The 22,296-nt window shown below is 39.0% G+C and overlaps 1 protein-coding gene and 1 long non-coding RNA gene across 2 annotated transcripts in view; both read right to left on the minus strand.

The window, feature by feature from the left end:
* Positions 1 to 893: 893 nt before the first annotated feature.
* Positions 894 to 4,453, minus strand: LOC145548680 (microfibril-associated glycoprotein 4-like). Its single transcript, XM_081599569.1, has 7 exons — positions 4,189 to 4,453; positions 4,020 to 4,116; positions 3,186 to 3,338; positions 2,837 to 2,875; positions 2,450 to 2,546; positions 1,989 to 2,159; positions 894 to 1,359 (listed from the first exon to the last, which is right to left on the minus strand). Exons 2-7 carry the CDS (start codon positions 4,023 to 4,025, stop codon positions 1,103 to 1,105), a joined length of 723 nt encoding a protein of 240 aa, XP_081455695.1. The 5' UTR covers positions 4,026 to 4,116; positions 4,189 to 4,453; the 3' UTR covers positions 894 to 1,102.
* An 8,877-nt stretch (positions 4,454 to 13,330) lies between these two features.
* LOC145548954 (uncharacterized) overlaps positions 13,331 to 22,296 on the minus strand; it is a 120,645-nt gene continuing 111,679 nt past the window's right edge. Inside the window, exon 2 of the long non-coding RNA XR_014084899.1 lies at positions 13,331 to 14,290. This is a non-coding gene — a long non-coding RNA (uncharacterized LOC145548954). The remainder of the gene's footprint in view (positions 14,291 to 22,296) is intronic.

The raw sequence follows: 22,296 nt of genomic DNA on the forward strand, positions 1-22,296 counted from the left end.
TTATTTTTAATTAAATTTTGTTTTCATGATTTATTTTATTGTTGATTCTGATGTTTTCAAGTGTCTTCCAGTTCTACTGTTTAAAGTTTATTGATCTTTGAGAATGTGTTCTTGCATTTTTATGTCATTATTACTATTATATGACTTGAAAATGTTCTCAAAACAACAATGTTATCGTCAATCGCATTAAGTTCAGGGACAATTTATCGTCCAGCAGTATTAGTTACTGTGACAGGCCTAGACACAACTTGCTTTTGAATGTTTTTCTTTAAAATGCCAGTTTTTATGTTAATGTTTTTATCAACAGTAAATCTCAGGAATTTGATCTCACATACGCTTAAACACAACCTGATCAAATCAATCAACTCATCTCTAGGAGTCTAAATATCATATAATTTGTTTTTTCAACATGTTGATGCGTATCATATGATTATTCTGAATGGTCAAATTATCAAGGACATAAAGGTTAGAATAGTAATTATTTTTAAATAGGTATTAATGTGGACTATGAATATTTATTGTGATCCTGAGATAAAATTCTTTATTTTTATTTTTTACAGATTATTGCAAGGAAAAGCAAACTGATGACTTTCTGCAGTTCTTGTTTAGCTTCCTGATCGTTTTCTGATAAAACTCCAATTAAACTTAATTTCTTTGTCTTAGCCAACATCAGATATACTTAAGTGACAAAACAGATCATCAAATAGACATAGAGGTTCACAGTGACAGAGTTGAGCATAAAATTATTGAGAATCATGGAAGATCTAGTTTTTTCAATTAATTGCATTTAACCAAGAGGTTTGATTCTAAAAATGTTTCCATTTGGCCAAATTTCTGTTTTAAAACTGGCATATTTTACGTTTAACATGTAAATCAATCCAGACACACAAACATTGCTGCTTGCTTCTTATTTATTATCAGAGAGCAGGAGAGAAACTGATTACAGTAGTAAACCCTCACCAAAGATTTAAAGCACAATCAACTGGATTATAATTAGAGGTAATAATATCAACATTTGACTCATGTTTGAAGTCAAAAGTTGATGATTGATTACAAGAAAAAGCAATTCATCATGTTTTTGCTGAATGTTTGACCTGCAGATTTACTTGACAGGACGAATTTTCATGCTGATGCTCTTCAGGGAGTAATCATTTCCCTTCCAGAAAAACCATTCTACTCCAACAGCATAGAGAGTGGCATCAGCCCCCCAGCGATAAACCCCATTAGGGTTTGTATAGTGACAAGCATTGTACCAGAAAGCACCCAGATGTGTTCTGGCACAGTTGCCGCTTGTCCACTTGTCCTGGTCTTTGTCAAAGGTGGAAAATTTTTGTTCGTTTTGAAAGGCAAGGCTGTCTCCTGCAGAAATCATTAAACACAGGACACAAAAACTATATGAATATAAAAGACATTGAGTTGAAAACTTAATGAAAAAAAATCCTGTGTGATCAGACAAAAATAACATTTTAATTTTTATATATTAAAAAATACTGGTTTTGTAAAAAGTTGTTTATGTTTTGTGAAATAAATCATAGGAGGTTATGTAAGACACAGCCTAGTAAGACATTAGTCTTACTAGGCTATTATCAATGAGATCAATTAAATTGACTTTGATCGGGTTTTTTACTCTGAACAGCCAACATCAATCTGTTTGCTTCAGAACCATAAGAACAAACTCTAGGTTATAATATCACTGACACAACACATTTCACTCAAAGTGTTTTTTATGAATTCTGAATGGTCTAACTACAGCAAATTAGCTTTATTATTAATATTATAGATGTTATACACCTGCACTAACACAGGAGTCCCTCAGCAGGGATCCATGCTCAGTGCCTTGAATCCATCCATCCATCCATCCATCCATCCATCCATCCATCCATCCATCCATCCATCCATCCATCCATCCATCCATCCATCCATCCATCCATCCATCCATCCATCCATCCATCCTAGTAAAGTTAGGATGAGGTTTTCTCATGACTCACCAGCGCCCCCTTTGTTGTTGAAACCACTCACATGCAGTAGGTAACCGTCACACTCAGCATCAACTTTAAATGTAGAGTAAAGGGCAAACTTTTTGTTTCCTTCAAAGTCCTCCATGTCGACCATCAGTTCACAGTTTTGAATCCGTGTCAACTCATGGATGTTATCAAGACCTGCACAGACATGCAAACCATTAATATTGGATTTTTACTGAGATCTTTACACACCTGGTTAATTTGGGTTTGAAGGAAGTGAGTTAAAATGTTAAAGGGATCATTAAAGGCATGAATTTTCACCTTCTCTGTCCTGTACCTGGTGTAAATACACCATCACTTTGCAACACAATAGTGAAGAAGAGGGGCAAGCAAATTAACAGATGTTGAAAAATGTGGCTATAATTATGTTATTATTGTCCTAAATAAATAAGCAAACCAAGCATTGATTGTTCAGGTTCATGTCTCACCCAGCCAGTACTCTCCAGCAGCGTTTCCAAAGCCTCTCTTGTACTCGGCCCAGGTTCTGTAGAAGTTTACAGAGCCATCCATCCTCCTCTGGAAAACCTGGAAAAACAAAGGAATCTGTTCAAGGAGTGAACAAATTTCTCACTTACACATTCAGGATGAAAAGAAAGTGGGTTTTACCAACCCTGAATTGATATCAATAGTCAATATTTAACATGACAAAATTTACTGAGTCTTATTTTTAACAAGGAGGTGAAAACGGAAGGAAAATAAAAACTCTTCTTTCAACAGGACTTGATGTTTGTTGGATGAAAACCTCCAGGAACCTTCAGATAAACCAAGTTGTTCTGCAATCAGAGTTCATGTTGAGTTGATGTGGATAATCTCACCGTCCAGCGTCCTCCCTCTGAGTCCATGTCACAGTAAGCCTTCACACAAACACACAGATTAATTTGGCTGCAATAGATATATAATGTGGAAAAATATATAATATTACTGTCTCAGTAATATGTGAACTTATATTTAAATACAATTTCATCTCAATAAATAACTGTTTTAGTTATAGGTGAAACAAACTGGAGCTTGAACTGAAACAACAACATATTAAGTTTCAGTTTAAGTAATGTGTATGAGGGCGTGTCACATTTGAAGGCAGATAAACCTAAAGTCAGGTTTGGTGATGCACAGAACTCTAATCTGGATCTTCATTCTCATGAACAAACCAAACTTAAAGTTCACCTGAACAGCAGATGTAGATCCACTTGGATAGATGGTGTACACTCCACTGGGCCGTGTCTTGTCCACATTGTAGACGTCATTACAGTTTGCTGGCAGTTTGACCACTTGACAGCTGACCAGCAGTGGAGCCAAGAGGAAGAGAACTGATGACAGCTGGAAGACAGAATATGACAACTTCTGAACATCACCCATCAAATAAACTCTGATTAACGTTCATCTAGTCAGATTAAACCTGATTAACAATCATCTAGTCAGAATAAACCTGATCCCTGTTCTCATCTATCCTTGTCCTGCATGTTGTGCTGCCAGATTTGCAGCTTGAGACTGTTATACTAATGCTGGATTCTGCTTTAACAATGGTTTCTGGTAGGTGGGACCCTACAATTTTTTTCAACAATTTATTTAATCAATCCTGTTAAGAAATGTTATTTCCAGAGCCAATGATATGCACAGTGTTTGCATTCATTCAATGTTTGAATATGTTTAAAAACTCAAACTCACTCAACATTTCAGTGAGTGAACAAATACCTCACACTTTTAATAGTCAACAAACTCACTAGAAGTTGTTTGATTGGTTCATTTTTGACTACATTGTTAAATATGTTGTTTGTATTCATATTCTAATCATCATTGATATTTCATAATACAATGATATTTCATAATACAATGTCTGCTGTTTTTTATTTTGTTAATTACATTTTAAATCTTAAAAAAATCTTTCCAGGATAAAGTAAATAAAGATAGATACATCAATCCTCATGTTTCCTACATTGTAAATCATTAGACTGATAATTCAGTTACAGATATTTTTTATAGTGCGTGGTACAGGCTTACCTTCATCTTTCCTGTTGATCTGGATAAAATTGATCAAAATGGATGAAAATCTGGAGTCAGTATGGATCGCTATTGAATTGCAATTCAATGAAATTCCCTGTCAATGTAAAATAGAGAAACGTTAGTGGTGAAAAACAGTTGTAAATGAATTCATTCGTTCATCTCTCACCTGCAGCTGGAAGGAACTTGATTCCAAACTTCTGCTTCTCCTCTGTGTCTCCGATGTTCAGACACCGTTATTTATACCTGCTGAATGTGCTGATGTGTCACCTCACCTGACTATCAGAAACCTAAATCAAACATCACCTGATGAAAAAAGACCTGGGCTTCATCAAAGCAAATACTGGATACAGGATCTGGACTAAGGTGTGACTGAAAGGGAAAACCAGTCTGCCCAAAGAAGATATGAACAAACACTTTCTATGACAGGCTTCTAAAAATATTGCATCTTTGCTCATAGACATATTTACTCAGTGTTGTCATCAGGCCTTTTAGTCAATACATCTGTATCCTGGTAGGAATCTGACCCAACACCAACACGCCATACACAAGCAAAACGTTGGCCAGCTTCCTGTTGGGGATTGGATTAGGACTGATTATATCTAACGTGGTTCATATCGACTGGAACAGCATCCAGTCGATCAGACATCTTGCCATTGTATGCCATTATGTCCGACTTCGTCACACTGCTAAACTCACACTATCCACCGAAAAGTGTCAGTACTGGAAGCATGCTGTCCCTTGCATTTCATCAGCATGCTGGAAAACTCAGTTTTGATAAGTTTTTATCCCCCATGACTTGAGCAAACAGGACAAACGAGAAGCCGATCAACAAGAGTCTGTAGGATGAGTCTGATCAACACCAGAGGCTATAAATGGGATCAAAATCGCAACTTCAATCCAAAATGGTGGACTTCATGTTTAATGTAGATCATGGTGAAAGAGACTTTTCTGTAGGTCTTGGAGAGCTGCACTCTGATAAAGCAAGATTAATGCGGAGGATTGTTGAGGAATTGAAGGTGCTTTTTACAAAACTTTAAAAAATGTGATTTTTATGTATGACTAATAAACATGCTAAGGCCACCAAAACATATCCGCTGAACAACTTGGCTGTGCCTTGAAATTCTGTCTATAAAAGTTATGAACAGAGTTATGGACCAGACTCTGACACCAGTCATTCAGGGGCCTAACAGCCCTTATCAAAGGACCCACCTGGTATCCTATATTCCTGGAGAATCCTCCACGGGGCTCACTGAGGGACACGGTTGAACACTTTCTCCAACTCTATAAAGCACATTGGTTGGGTGAACTCCCATGCATCCTCCAGGACCCTGCTGAGGGTGTAGAGCTGAACCAAAGCTCCACGACCAGGACGAAAACCACACTGCTCTTCCTGAATCCAAGGTTTGATTATCCGATGGACCCTCCTCTCCCGGACCCCTGTATGGACATTTCCAGAGAGGCTTAAGAGTGTGACCCCTCTGTAATTGTAGCACATCCTGTGGTCCCCCTTTTTGTATAAGGGGACACGGAGGTGGGAGTTAAAGCCCCGTCTCCTGAGAGACTCTGTCAGATGTTCCAGACACTTATGTTTGGGCTTGCAAGGTCTGACCGCCATCCTGCCCCACCATCAGAGCCAGCACACCACCAGATAGTGGTCAGTGCACATCTCCGCACCTCTCTTCACACGAGTGTCCAAGACATGTGGCCACAGATCAGACGACAGTAAAGTCATCCACTGTCCTGGTGCCCAGAGCCCATATGGACACCCTTATGCCTGAACATGGTTTTCACTATGGATGATCCATGATGAGCACATAGATTCAACACCACTCAGGTTCAAATTGGGGTTGGGGGCATTGCTCCAACCCAAACCCTTCCAGGTCTCTCTGTCTTTGCCCATGTGAGTGTTGAAGTCCCCCAGCAAAACCAGGGAGTCTCCAGGGAGGTACGCTCTCCAGAAACCCCTCCAAGGACTCCAAAAAGGGTGTGTGATCTGAATTGCTGTTTAGCGCATGGACACGGACAACAGTCAGAACTGGTCCCCCCACTTGTTGGTGGCAGTCTTACTTCTTTATGTGGATCCAATGCAATATGTTTTAATTCCACCTGCTCATTAAAAAAAAATTCTATTACCATCAAATTGTGAGACAGGAGTACATTTTTTCCTCGTTGCTTTAAGCAAACACCATGTGCAGAAAGCTAGCTGAGGATGGTATTACAATTGGAAACTATAAACCATAAATCAATCAGGCCACGCAGCCCAACATGAATTCCCCCACATGGCCTCCCCATCCAACACACAAACATCGCCCCAAACACAGACGCCATAATTCTCCTATCTACAAAAATAATTAAGCAAATTCTACCTGCAGGAACTTGGCAGTGTAATAACTAAAAACCACAATGCTTGTCAAACAGTCCCATGACAGGTTCTTAGAAGAGTGATGACATTTTTACACAAGCAGTATTTATTCAACTGTGACACTGGAACACCCATGGGTGTCAGATGATATGGATACCATAGGTTGGTAATATTCCACTATTTTTTAAGCTTAACTTCCTGAACATTTGATCACGACTATAAATTACATAAATAACTCTGAATAAACTCCCAACTAGTAAAACTAGTGAGGATTAGATTAATAATTAAAAAAATACTTACATAAATAGTTCATCACAAATTACCACATTTTCTTTAAACCTCAAATTTAAACATCTGTCCACTTTTGAAATTGAAATTATAAAATAGTTATTCCTAAAAAAAAATAAAATACAAAATCAATTAGCCAGCAAAAATAGAAATAACCAATGCTTCTTAAATCTTGACCCCAAAAGGCTCATTACTTAAACTATATTTATCTAAGACAGATCTGGGATTGATCTTGTCGGAGGACGGCTCTACTTCCTGAAGGGGCGGAGCCAGCGTCATGTAAGTTGTGGGAGAGAAAGGAACAGTTAGTTTTGTCAAATCGAATAACAAGACAGAACATGTAAGAAAAAAAGGGCTTTATTTAGTTATTACAACATTGAGGCTATTGAGGCTTTCTAGACTCAATAGCCTAGAAAGTAACTTAATCAGTATAAATACCTCACTCATCCTCACCCCCTCACCATTCCTCAACTCACCCCACCTCACCCCACCCCACCTCACCGACTCACCCCACCTCGCCTCACACACCTGATCCCATCTCACACCACCCCTCATCCCCTCAACCCCCTCATCTCACCCCACCCCCTGACCCCCTCACCGCACTGCATCTCACCCAACCCCTCCTCATCCCATCTCCTGACTCCTCACCCCACCTCACCTCACCCCCTCACCCCACCTCACCTCACCCCATATCCCCCCTACCCCTCCTCCCCCCCACCTCACCTCAAATTCTTCCAGTTCAATTAAGGTTTTGCAACCACTTAATGTTTTATGAAACTCAAAACAGAATTTCCATAAACATGTTTCTGCAGCTCTACCATCAGCTTTGTTGCAAAGATTTACCCTTACAAGAGAGTTTAATATTTGAGAGAGTTTAAGAAAGTATGTAAAATCTGAAATGGTCGGTTATCTGAATGCAAAGGCTTTCCTCAATTAGTTATTTGAATACACATTCAAATGTGTTGTTTAATTATATTTAACTATATTAATGCAATAATTAAATATATAATTATGAAACCCAATTTTATTACATTATTACATAATGCAGTGTAACAAGCCCCGACATGAATTCCTCCACATGGCCTCCCCGTCCAACACACAAACATCGCCCCAAACACAGACGCCATAATTCTCCTTTCAACAAAAATAATGAAGCAAATTCTACCTGCAGGAACTTGGCAGTGAAATAACTAAAAACCACAATGCTTGTAAAACAGTCCCATGACAGGTTCTTAGAAGAGTGATGACACTTTTACACAAGCAGTATTTATTTAACTACAACACTGGAACACCCATGGGTGTCAGATGATATGGATACCATAGGTTGGTAATATTTCACCATTTTTTAAGCTTAACTTCCTGAACATTTGATCACGACTATAAATTACATAAATAACTCTGAATAAACTCCCAACTAGTAAAACTAGTGAAGATTAGATTAATAAAAATAAAAAAAATACTTACATAAATTAATATTTATTAGTTTGTAGCTTCGTTAAACAACAGTAAAAATAGTTCATCACAAATTACCACATTTTCTTTAAACCTCAAATTTAAACATCTGTCCACTTTTGAAATTGAAATTATTATAAAATAGTTATTCCTAAAAAAAAATAAAATACAAAATCAATTAGCCAGCAAAAATAGAAATAACCAATGCTTCTTAAATCTTGACCCCAAAAGGCTCATTACTTAAACTATATTTATCTAAGACAGATCTGGGATTGATCTTGTCGGAGGACGGCTCTACTTCCTGAAGGGGCGGAGCCAGCGTCATGTAAGTAGTGGGAGAGAAAGGAACAGTTAGTTTTGTCAAATCGAATAACAAGACAGAACATGTAAGAAAAAAGGGCTTTATTTAGTTATTACAACATTGAGGCTATTGAGGCTTTCTAGACTCAATAGCATAGAAAGTAACTTAATCAGTATAAATACCTCACTCATCCTCACCCCCTCACCATTCCTCACCCACCTCAACTCACCCCATCTAACCCCACCTCACCCCACCCCACCTCACCGACTCACCCCACCTTGCCTCACACACCTGATCCCATCTCACACCACCCCACCCCTCATCCCCTCAATCCCCTCATCTCAGCCCACCCCTTGACCCCCTCACCGCACCGCATCTCACCCAACCCCTCCTCATCCCATCTCACCCCACCTCACCCCATCTCCTGACTCCTCACCCCACCTCATCTCACCCCCTCACCCCACCTCACCCCACATCACCCCCCCTCCACCCTCCCAACTCACCCCACCTCACACACCTGATCCCATCTCACCCCACCCCCTGACCCCTCACCCCACCGCATCTCACCCAACCCCTCCTCATCCCATCTCACCCCACCTCACCTCACCCCATCTCCTGACTCCTCACCCCACCTCACCTCACCCCATATCCCCCCTACCCCTCCTCCCCCCCACCTCACCTCAAATTCTTCCAGTTCAATTAAGGTTTTGCAACCACTTAATGTTTTCTGAAAGTCAAAACAGAATTTCCATAAACATGTTTCTGCAGCTCTACCATCAGCTTTGTTGCAAAGATTTACCCTTACAAGAGAGTTTAATATTTGAGAGAGTTTAAGAAAGTATGTAAAATCTGAAATGGTCGGTTATCTGAATGCAAAGGCTTTCCTCAATTAGTTATTTGAATACACATTCAAATGTGTTGTTTAATTTTATTTAACTATATTAATGTAATAATTAAATATATAATTATGAAACCCAATTTTATTACATTATTACATAATGCAGTGTAACAAGCCCCGACATGAATTCCCCCACATGGCCTCCCCATCCAACACACAAACATCGCCCCAAACACAGACGCCATAATTCTCCTATCAACAAAAATAATTAAGCAAATTCTACCTGCAGGAACTTGGCAGTGAAATAACTAAAAGCCACAATGCTTGTCAAACAGTCCCATGACAGGTTCTTAGAAGAGTGATGACACTTTTACACAAGCAGTATTTATTTAACTACAACACTGGAACACCCATGGGTGTCAGATGATATGGATACCATAGGTTGGTAATATTCCACTATTTTTTTAACTTCCTTAACATTTGATCACGACTATAAATGACATAAATAACTCTGAATAAACTCCCAACTAGTAAAACTAGTGAGGATTCGATCCATAAAAATAAATAATACTTACATAAATTAATATTTGTTTGATCTGTAGAATCTATTATCATTATCTATTCATCTAAAGCAGCAATCAGTAGATGAGAGACACTAATGTGAAAATTATACTCAGAGGGTTAGCCAATCACAACAATTCCTGCTTTTTTATTCATATTTAAAACTGACATCACTGAGGAGATCAAGTCGATCCATTCAGCTTCACTGATGGCTTTGAAAGTGACGCAGAAACATTTAACCATCACAACCACTTGGTGTCACTGTTGGGACTCTTGTGATATCAAAGACTGATGATGGAGCTGGGACGGATTTTTCCTGCTATCCACATTTAAAAACGCTTAAATTAATATGAAAAATGATTTCTTCATATTCAATAAAGATTAAAAATACATATTGATTAATTCTTTTTTAAGTAAAAAATAAACTTAAATCTGCTTTAAACATTTCTACACAACCTAAAAACTATCATATTCTGTCATCATCTTTGAGTTTAGTTTGGTCATTTTGGTATTTCTGAGTTTTGAACGTTTGGTTATTTTTGAGTGTTACTCCCTCAGTTGGTTTCTCAGCTCTCTGATGTTCCTCGGCTGACCTTCATCTGCTCACTTAGTAACATTTTAATCATTTGGTGATCAAACCCTTTGATCAGTCTTTGCTTCTTAGACTAAGGCCTATGTATTCTATGCAGATATATTTGATCTCATTCTAAGGAACAAGCACAGGGAAGTTTTAAGCTTCGATTTTCAAAGGGTAAAGTTCATTAAAGATCAAGGCTGAGGGAAAAGATGGAGCTCTTAATGTGAGAATCTGCAACACATCTGAGCTGTGACAGTAAGAAAGATATGAAACAAAGCAGGAGGAAGAGCTCTCAAACATGAAGAGAGCCCCTAGAGGTCAGTGATGGTAACATTAGTGTAACATGTTAGAAGGTGAACTTCATCTAAACTTTATTACAGCCCAAACTATTAAATTCAACTTGATATAAGCTAAGAATTTAACTCATTAAAAACTATATAGTGAATCAGGGGGAAACACAAACAAAAGGAACCAGTTCTGCAGCAAAGTGGGAAAGAATAATGGATTAGTGCAAAAACTTGTTTGTTCAAAATGTTTTAGTGTTTAGGTTTTTCCATGAAAAGCTAAATAGCTAAATAAAACGTGAGGATATTGATTCAATAAGTTTACTGTTCTAGATGACTGTAGTTCAGTAGAAACATGAGCAAAAATAACTTGTTGCTTTGAAGAGGTTGCTGACCTGTGCAATAGTTATACAGGTGCTCCCTCTAGTGGTGGAGAAAAGATGTTTCACACAACTCAATTCAATACAACCTAGAACCTGAAAATGTTTTCTTTTGCAACAATTTCTATTTTAAAATTGGTTTAAGGTTTATTTGTGTGTTTATTTAAAAAAAAAACACATAGCCATTTGCTTCATATTGTCAAAGAGCAAAAGAAAAGTGGATTACATGTAGCAAACCCTCAACACAAATATTTAAGCACAATCAACTTAAATATTTTAAAGCTAGAGGTAATCATGTCAACTTTATCTACAGCACTGACATCGGGATGTCATTCGGACTAGAGAAGTGTGGTCGGATGGTTACAAAGAGAGGGAAGGTCGCCCACACAGAAGGGGTCTCACTCCCAGAAGGAACAATAGCAGACATAGAGCACAGCTACAAGTACCTGGGAATACCACAAGCAAATGGCAACCTTGAAGAGGTCACAAGGAAAGGAGCCACAGTCAAATACCTCCAACGAATAAGGCAAGTCCTGAGAAGCCAGCTCAATGGCAAGAACAAGATCCGTGCAATAAACAGCTATGCCTTACCAGTAATCAGATACCCTGCCGGAATAATTAGCTGGCCAATGGAAGAGATGAAGGCCACGGATGTTAAGACTCGGAAGCTACTAACCATGCATGGAGGGTTCCACCCCAAATCCAGCACCCTGAGACTGAACACGAGCCGTAAGGAAGGAGGCAGAGGACTAGTGAGTGTGAGAGCCACTGTCCAGGATGAAACATCCAAGATCCATAAATACATCAAGGACAAAGCTTCAACGGACGATGTGCTCAGCGAATGTCTCAGGCAATGGGGAACAGAAGACAAGGTGCTGGAGGTACCATCATGGGAGGACAAGCCCCTACATGGGATGTACCACCGACAAATAACTGAAGTGGCTGATGTCAGGAAAACCTACCAATGGCTGGAGAAAGCTGGACTCAAGGACAGCACAGAGGCTCTCATCCTGGCCGCCCAGGAACAGGCCCTAAACACCAGAGCAATAGAGGCTCAAATCTACCACACCAGACAAGACCCAAGGTGTAGGTTGTGCAAGGAGGCCCCTGAGAAAGTCCAGCACATAACAGCAGGGTGCAAGATGCTGGCAGGGAAAGCGTACATGGAACGACATAACCAAGTGGCGGGCATAGTGTACAGGAACATCTGTGCAGAATATGGACTGGAAGCCCCGAGATCAAAGTGGGGAACACCCCCAAAAGTGGTGGAGAATGACCGAGCTAAGATCCTGTGGGACTTCCAGATCCAGACAGACAAGATGGTAATGGCGAACCAACCGGACATTGTGGTGGTGGATAAAGAACAGAGGAAAGCCGTTGTGGTGGATGTAGCAATACCAAGTGACTACAACATCAGGAAAAAGGAGCATGAGAAATTGGAGAAATACCAGGGCCTCAGGGAGGAACTGGAAAAGACCTGGAAGGTGAAGACCACAGTGGTGCCAGTGGTCATCGGGGCCCTCGGGGCAGTCACCCCCAAACTGGAGCAGTGGCTCAAACAGATCCCAGGAACAACATCAGACATCTCAGGCCAGAAATGTGCAGTTCTAGGCACAGCCAAGATACTGCGCAGAACCCTCAAGCTCCCAGGCCTCTGGTAGAGGACCCGAGCTCAGAGGATGAAACAGACCACCCTCGGAGGGTGAGAAGGGAATTTTTTTTTATATATATATAAAAAAAAATATATATATATATATATATATATATATATATATATATATATATATATATATATATATATATATATATATATATATATATATATATATATATATATATATATATATATATGGCTGCACAGTGGCGCAGTTGGTAGAGCTGTTGCCTTGCAGCAAGAAGGTTCTGGGTTCGATTCCCAGCCCCGGGTCTTTCTGCATGGAGTCTCCATGTTCTCCCTGTGCATGGTGGGTTTTCTCCGGGTACTCCGGTTTCCTCCCACAGTCCAAAAACATGACTGTCAGGTTAATTGGCCTCTCCAAATTGCCTCTAGGTGTGAGTGTGTGTGTGCATGGTTGTTTGTCCTGTGTGTCTCTGTGTTGCCCTGCGACAGACTGGTGACCTGTCCAGGGTGACCCCGCCTCTCGCCCGGAACATAAGCAGGAGAGGCACCAGCAACCCTCCCGACCCCACTGAGGGTGAAAGAAGATGGATGGATGGATATTCACCAAGTGCTGCTTTAAAAATATACATATCTCAGTTGTTAGCTGTGTTTCTGAATGATTTGACATTCAAGATTTTATTATTCAGAAAAAAAACATTATTTTTATAAAAATCAAACATTAAAACTGAAGCTGAACAGTTATGATTGTTTTTTAAATGTGTTAAGAAGTTATTTTTTGTAACATAGCTTCCATGTTCTAACTCAGAGAAAAGTCTGATCTTTTTTCATATCTCCTTTTCTCCTGTCATTTTTAGGCAACAACCTCTGCTGCAACATTCACAGTCACGTCCGTCACACAGATCAGGAAAATATTTTTGTTGTTGCATTATGATGCCACAAGTTTTAATCTAGATTTAATCTAGAAAGGTCATTCTGCCTGTTTAGTTCCGTTTTGTTTAGTTTTTGCAAGATGGCATGATTAGAAGTTTAATTTAACCTTCCTGTTATGTTGCAGGTCAATTTGATCCGTTTTAAAGTTTAAAAAATGTTTAAAAATAGTTGGAAGCATTTTTTCTGCATGAAACTTTTTCTCTTTGTCTTAATAGGTGCACTCTACATAAATGCTTGTCCATTTCTGGACCATCTGGCAGCGTTTTGTTGTCCAAACATAATCCAACATTACGCTGCATTCAGGACGGGCCCAACGTTTTTCCTGTAGTGTAGACCTGATGTCTCTCCTGTAGTGTAGACCTGACGTCTCTCCTGTAGTGTAGACCTGACGTCTCTCCTGTAGTGTAGACCTGACGTCTCTCCTGTAGTGTAGACCTGACGTCTCTCCTGTAGTGTAGACCTGACGTCTCTCCTGTAGTGTAGACCTGACGTCTCTCCTGTAGTGTAGACCTGACGTCTCTTCCTGTAGTGTTGTCCTAATGTCACTGAGCTCCTGATTGGGGGGACTTGGGGTCTAAATCCCACCACAGTCCATCCTGACACCCCCTCATAGCTGCCATCCTCCCAGAATGCCACCTCCTCTGCTGCCAGTACTCTCTGCCTTCCTCCAACAGCTGATAATACAGAACAGACAATCATTATGAGCTACAGGCATCTTTGTGTCATTATGAAACTACAGTGAAATTGTTTGGCAACTTCCAGCTTTGTATGCACACATAAGACATTAAAACTAAAAAACAAAAACACATTATATTAATACATTCTTACAGAAAATAAAAACTTTAATGAAAAAGAGAAAACACTTGGAAGCAATTGGAAGAAAAAAATAATTAAAAGCAGTTGGTAATAAATAGTAAAACATAATTCAACAAACTCTGAGGCAGATAATTTGCTTTGTCTTCAAATCAGACAAAATGGGTGTCAATCAATGCAGCTACGTTTGTGCTGGTTTGTGCAGCAAAAATTTTCGTTTGTGCTGCTTTGGCTTTGAAGATATTAATGAAACCTCACACTTCAGGTACTGGAGCCTCCAAAATCAAGTCAAGTTCATTTGTACAGAATAAGGTTTCAAGACAGTTTAAAGTGCTTTACACAAGAAAAACATGTGATGAAAGCATGTGAATGTGTGTATGTGAATGTAGTGTGAAGTCCTTTAGTGTTCTCTGGATTTGATGAAGTGCTATACAAACACAGGCTAGTCCCCATTTATTGCTGCTTCTGTAGATTAATCGTTTGCTTTGTTAGAGACTGATGTGTGCTCAGATTCATGTCTGCAAATAAATCTGAGAAAGTCAACAAGTTAAGTCAACATCTGCAGCTTTTTGGCACAACAAATGAAATCTGTCTGTTGGCTCTCAAACATTTGAAGCTGTGTCTACTGACTTCTAATCTTTAAGTCAAATAAACCTGGCAGGTTTTAGATGTTAGATTCAACTGTGAAATGGAAAAATAACTTCAAAACCTTGTTTGCAGTGTAAAGTCAACAATGCAGCAGCATGGCGTAGAGGTGGCAGGTGTTTGACTCCACAACCTAAAACTTCAGCTGAGCCTCTTCCTCCTTCTCTCAGTTCTCACTTCCTGAAAATAAAAATACACAGCTGGCAGAATTTTAAACAAATGTCTGCTGAAGTTCATTTAATAAATCTCACTAATTTTTTATTGTTGTTTCAGTCTAAGTTTGGGTTGTTTGGTAGCTTTGGACACACACACACAGTCCAAAAACATGGCTGTCAGGTTAATTGGCCTCTCCAAATTGTCCCTAGGTGTGAGTGTGTGTGTGCATGGTTGTGTGTCCTGTTTGTCTCTGTGTTGCCCTGTGACAGACTGGCGACCTGTCCAGGTGACCCCGCCCCTCGCCCGAAACGTTAGCTGGAGATGGGCACCAGCAACCCTCCCGACCCCACTGAGGGACAAGGGTGCAAGAAAATGGATGGATGGATGGATGGATGGATGGATGGATGGATGGATGGATGGATGGATGGATGGATGGATGGATGGATGGATGGATGGATGGATGGATGGATGGATGGTAGCTTTGGAGTCTTCAGCCTGTTTGAATTGTACAGAACAGCAGAGAAGTGACTTCATCTCACACTATAAACATAAAGGTTTAGCAGAAAGCATTTCATGGTTGCCATTTATTAAATCCACACACTTGATTTTATATAGTTTACTGAAAACTAGTGTTAATTATGAACGACCACAAACAAAGGTTGATGGTTCTGATGCAATGTTTCTGCTAACTCACTGCAGAAGGAAGCTGCAACTTCAGATAAATGAATTTGTGTTCTGGCTTGAGGCTCAAATGTTGCATTACGCTGACAGGTAGCGCAGAAAGATTGAGCGGGTCGATGTTAAAACCAGCAGTATAAATATGTGGCTACTTAATGAAGGTTATATTGATTCATCAATAATGCACCACATTCAATGATGGATGAAACAATAATAACGCCGCTGTGACAACACTGATGTGTTCACAGGTTGAGTTTCGTTAAATAAAGACACCTGTTTATTGTTGCCTTTGAACCGTAATAACTGGAACATTGATATTAATGTTCATTGACAAAATGATACTGGTTTTCACAACTGTTGATTATTTGTGATGTTTTTTATGTTTTCAGGATGTAAAGCACTTTGAACTGCCATATTGCTTAAACGTGCCACACAAATAAACTTGACTGATGGATTTACTGCATGAACAAACTTATTCACATGACTTTATATACATTTGTTATGTAATGGAAACACCACAATGCGAATTAGCAGAATGTCAACAAATATTTGTGCACATTTGTCATGGAAATGCAGCTGGTGACCAGAAACATAAAGACAGCCACTCATGCATGAACTCATACCTGATTAAATAAAAACAAAATGCTGACAGTCATGTTTTTAGACTAAGGGAGGAAGATGGACTCCCTGAAGTAAACCCACATGAGCACAAGGACAGAATTCAAACTGCATGCTGAGAAACCAGAGGCCAGTAAATTAAACTCCAGACTTTTATGCTGTACCAACAATGTCACTGTAGCTCTGGTTTATTCTTTGTTGTTGACAAGTTTAACTCCAGGAAATCCTGCAGCGCAGTGGGAGAGAAACATCACATCATTCTGAAATCAACATGTTTATTCACCAAGTGCTGCTTTAAAAAATAACTGTTCAGCTTCAGTTTTAATATTTGATTTTTATCAAAATAATGTTTTTTTTCTGAATAATAAAATGTTGAATGTCAAATCATTCAGAAACACAGCTAACAACTGAGATATGTATGTGATTGTTTTTATATGTGTTAAGAAGTTATTTTTTGTAACATAGCTTCCATGTTCTAACTCAGAGAAAAGTCTGATCTTTTTTCATATCTCCTTTTCTCCTGTCATTATTAGGCAACAACCTCTGCTGCAACGTTCACAGTCACGTCCGTCACACAGATCAGGAAAATATTTTTGTTGTTGCATTATGATGCCACAAGTTTTAATCTAGATTTAATCTAGAAAGGTCATTCTGCCTGTTTAGTTCCTTTTTGTTTTATTTTTAATTTTATTTTTTTCCAAGATGGCATGACTAGAAGTGTGATTTAAATATGGAGTTTTCCTGGTATGGGTTAAAGGTGAAGGTGGACAAAAGAGAAAGATGTGGAAGAAAATAGTTTTATTTCCTATCACATCACAATCATTCTGTATTATTCTAAGATATTTGTCCAACCACACATTTAAGCTGCACAACATAAAAACAAATTCAGTCGTATGTCAGTGAAGTCAGCTACATAGTCAACCTGCAGCTCCTGCACTAAGTCACTGAATTACAGTAAACACTTATACACCACATGTTTTGTAATTCTTCTTAAATAATGTCTGTTAGCTTCTTTTTAACCAAAGGAAAAAAAAGCTGTTAAAAATTATACCACTGAGTTTCCTGCTCTCTTGGTTACAAACACACATCGGCTCATTTTTACAGGTAACAGCATTTATTTGCACATTGAAATAATAACATAAAATGGTTTATGGTTTATATAAAATGCACAGGTATAATTCTCCAGATGTTTAATAATGCAGATATCGATAAGTTTACATTTAAAGTAAAAGATTAAGATTAAGTGTAATTATGATGCTGTCAGTTTTGCTGCCATCGTTTGGTATAAATAAATCATTACATGAGGTTGGGATGATTGCCCTCATCTCTTAACTGCTTGTTCTCTTCTGCCACCTGCTGGTCTTTACATGTTACTGCAGGGAGTTTTGCTCACATCAGCTTTCTGTTTAATCTAGGGTTTGTTCAAAGTGCGGCCTGCGGGCCATTTGCTGCCCATAGAATGATTTTATGCAGTCCCTAAAGATAACTGAAGATTTACACCTGTACCAACACATGTGGATGTGGTCAATGTTTATTGACTTTATTATTAAAATTTATTACAGACAAATTACAACATTTCTAAAACTAGATATAGTTGGGTACACAAAGTGTTTTAATAAACATTAAGACGTTCTCATTAATTTCACAATAACTGCAGGATAAACACAGAGATCCAAATGTTTCCCCTCAGACTGACAGGAAGAAACATATGGAAACACTGATGAGTAGAAACTCATGCAGAGATTTTATGGCTCTATTATAGGCAGAAGCCACATAGTCTAGGTAATTAGGGTCTGATTTATGGAAATCATCGGGATTGAATGAAGACTTTAATTAGTAAGCTGATTATTGTGTGATCCCTTTTTTATTTGTTCACTCTGTGTCAATTGTTTATTTCTAAAATACGGAAGGAGATCTTAAAACCGCTTAGTAAGTTATTCTGACTTTGGTGTTAATGTTAAACCTCATTCTTATCTCCCTCTGGCCAACTCCATTTTCTTGAATACTCATAAACCCTCTTTATGAAACATAAGCAGCCGGCTGGTGTGATTATAACAAACAGCAACAGAATATAAACTACAGTATCGTCAAGAGTTCTTGAACATTACAAACTCTAAAAGTACCGTCTGAAGGACATGGAGAACATGACAGCTGTGTGTAGAATGACCTTAACGTCCTGACTGAACAATCCTGTTGCCAAACATTAAAATCGCTTTCTCAAAGCGTCAAAATGATTTTACTGATCCACTACCAAATATAGACAGAGAAACGAGACAACTTCAGCTCTGTGTTGCTGCTTGTTGCATAAGACAAAGGCGTCAAAAAAAGTTTTACCAAAATATAACTAAATAAGGTGTTGAAACATCTCAAGACAAGCTCAGTGATAATATAGAGAAGTGGAAAGCTCTTCTGCATGACAAGCTAGTCATCTTTTTACTTTTATCCACATCATTTAAGTATTAAACAAGCATTGGTGTGAAGTGCTTGGTCATCATAAACATCGGTTTTGTTCTTTAAAACAAGAACTTCCAGCAAAACAGTGAAACATGACAAAGCAAATATGTAAAAAAAAAAAAAAATATATATATATATATATATATATATATATATATATATATATATATATGTCAGGTTCAAACACTAGACATTTCTCACACACTGCAAAGAACAAAGACAAAGAGTCAGTAAATAGTTTCTTACTCGCGAGGAGAGTGCTCAGAGAATGCTTCAGTTACAATCTCCGACCAACACTCTGAAGTTTCTCTGCTCGCCTTGCTCTTTTATTAGATTCGGAACGCCCTAGTTACATGGAGCTTCAACAGCTAAAGGGGGGGGGAAGGAGGAAGCACACTCTGTTGAAGCTTGACACAGCAAACTCTTATCCATATAAGATAGCTGAACAGCACATTCTCTTCGAGGCCGTTGGGGTGAGTTCCTGTTCTGTAGCTTATCTTCTGCAACACAAGAAGTGAACAAACGACAGCCTTCTAAAAGTGGCATAACACTATAAGCTTCATATAAGTAAGATTAAACAAATAATAATTCTAACATTTCCCTCCTGTTTATGCCATTTTTAGCCAGAGCTAGTCCTTACTCAATAACTTCTTTCGATTTTCTATTGGTAATTCATTAAGTGGTTCAAAACAGGTACACTCAGAGGGAAAAGGACACATTTCACACCTTACATCAATAACATTGTATTTACAAGTTCAACATAGGAACATTTGAGTCAGGATACAAGTCTGGAAGGTTGAGAGACATTTCATCTTCTTCATCACTGGACTCAGCATCTGTTACATTTTTATTGTCGTCAGGAGGAAGGAGAGAATACACTTGTTCCTGCATCGGAGTGATGGCAGTGGTGATGAGCTTTTGAATTAAAGCTCTGATACAGGGAATACAACAACATCCACACAAGGTCAGTATTGCTGCAAACACAGCTATGGGAATTAAGACAGAGACTATTAGTTGTTGATATCGGCCAAATACATTACCCAAACCGTCCCACATTTCTGTATCAGCTCCAGAGTGGTCTTTCATTTTGCTGTTTAGAGCCCTCAACCCATCCAAGGCCTTGGTGAGGCTGCCATCTGCAGCGGTGTTGTTGGGGATAAAGGTGCAGCACTGCTCCCCAAAAAGGGCGCAGACCCCACCCCTTTCAGCCAACAACATGTCAACAGCAATGCGATTTTGGAAAGCCATCAGGGAGGTAGCTGACAGTTGCTCGTGGACGGCTGAGAAACCTTGCTCTGTTTTGTTACCTAACCTCTGGACATTGTAGTGGATGTAGTTTATTCTATCAACATTTTTATTTATAGTACACCACCAGCAGATAGATGATTCAAAACCTGCATATATCTGATTTACCAGCTTATATTCATCAGGTACACCACGTGGGACCCCAATACTGTCTATGTAGGTGGGATCATCGTCATCTTTCAGTGAGCGTTTCTGACGCTGCTGCCACACTGATGGAAGCACATTACCTAGTGAGGCAAGTAGTTGTGGTACTGTCATAGGGTATATTGAAACAGGTAACAGCAGAGTCACTACAGTGCACAAACCAGTAGTATTTGATGGTAGTTTATCAAACAACCTGTTATCTCCACACCACCACCAGATGTCACTACGGGATAACAGGTTTGAAGTACCGAGTAACATTTACTATAGTCGAACAATTTCCTGCAGTTGTTGCTTCGGCTGGTAACTCCTGTGGTTATTCTAATTAGCTCATCTACATCATCATCATCATCTGCATTGAATATAGTCATTTCAGAACTTGCGAGTTTGGTTGAGTGTGGGCCCGCCACCACTATGCCTGGGTAGCCCCCTATATCGATCTTATTTAGGTCTAGGGAAACCACAGTTGCCAATCTAGATGCATTAACACACAGGTAGATTTCATCTACAACCTCCTCACCTGACCCTTTACAGGGATTTTCCATGTCCCTAACCTTGGACACCACGTGCAACTCTTCCCAGGTGGCATCCATACTTCTCGGTGTTATGCGTTCTTCTCTTACTTTTTTTTTTTTTTTTTTTTTTTCATGTTTTATGTTTTGATTCCCTTCCTAAGAACCCCTCGGCAGAGTTGTGGACTATCTTCACCGGTTTGAGACAACTGTATACTAGAAATACAGTTCCCTTTGTACCACGGGCTTCCTCTGGGGGTCTAACTGAAGGTAGGCAAAACTTTGTTCATAAAAGGTAGAAAAGGCTGATGACCAAAACACTTAGCAATACTGTAGCAGTGAAGGCTATTACCAAGAGAGTTATTTTAGTCATCTTTTTGTATTATCAGTTTACAATGTGCTAAATGGATCCATGTGTTTCTTTCTGCTATCTTAACTGCAGTTCCTGTGGTCAACAGGACCTGATAGGGACCTTCCCACTTTGGTGAGTGCCAATGCTTCTTCTTTATGCTTTTAGTGAGAATCCAGTCTCCAGGTTTTACTAACGGGACGTTCTGTGAAGACACAGAAGGATCAGATTCATCAGTCTTAGTTTCTTTCTTGTGTCTTTCCAACATTTTTCTCATATAGTCTGCTAAGTTAGGTTCATCCTCTGCTTCCCATTCATTCTTGAATAATGGGAGTCTGTACGGTCTCCCAAATAGTGTTTCATAAGGTGTTAGCCCTGATGTACTAGTGATGTTTATATACATTTTAACTAGGTCCAAACACCGTGTCCAGGGCCTTCCTGTTTCTTCCATACACTTCTTTAATCTATTTTTTATAGTACCATTCATTCTTTCTACCAGTCCTGCACTTTGTGGGTGGTAGCTGCAGTGATTTTTTAAGTTTATGTGGAAGGCGGTTCCTATGTTTTTTACCACTTGGTTCACAAAGTGTGTACCATTATCACTATAGATTTTTTCTGGTATTCCATATCTGGGTATTATGTCTTTACATAGGGCTTTTGCCACTGTTAGGGCGTCTGGTGTTTTAGTTGGGAACAGTTCTATCCATTTTGAAAATGAATCTATGATCACTAGACAGTACTTTTTCCCTTCACTTTGATTTAGTTCTATAAAGTCCATGTGTATACTCTGGAAAGGATAGTTAGGTGTTGGAAACCTCCCTCGCTTTGGACGTAGATTACCTTGAGCATTGTGCTTAGCACATATGAGGCAAGCTCTACAAAAATTTTTTGAATATAGATTAAAACCATAGGTTGTATAATGCTGTTTTACTAATCCTACCATCCCTCCTGTTGAGACATGTGTCTTCCCATGGCTCAATATTGCTGCCCATTTATAGAGATTTTTTGG

Source organism: Poecilia reticulata, chromosome 18 (assembly GCF_904066995.2).
Source record: "Poecilia reticulata chromosome 18, P_reticulata-male-v2, whole genome shotgun sequence".
Taxonomy (NCBI): Eukaryota; Metazoa; Chordata; class Actinopteri; order Cyprinodontiformes; family Poeciliidae; genus Poecilia; species Poecilia reticulata.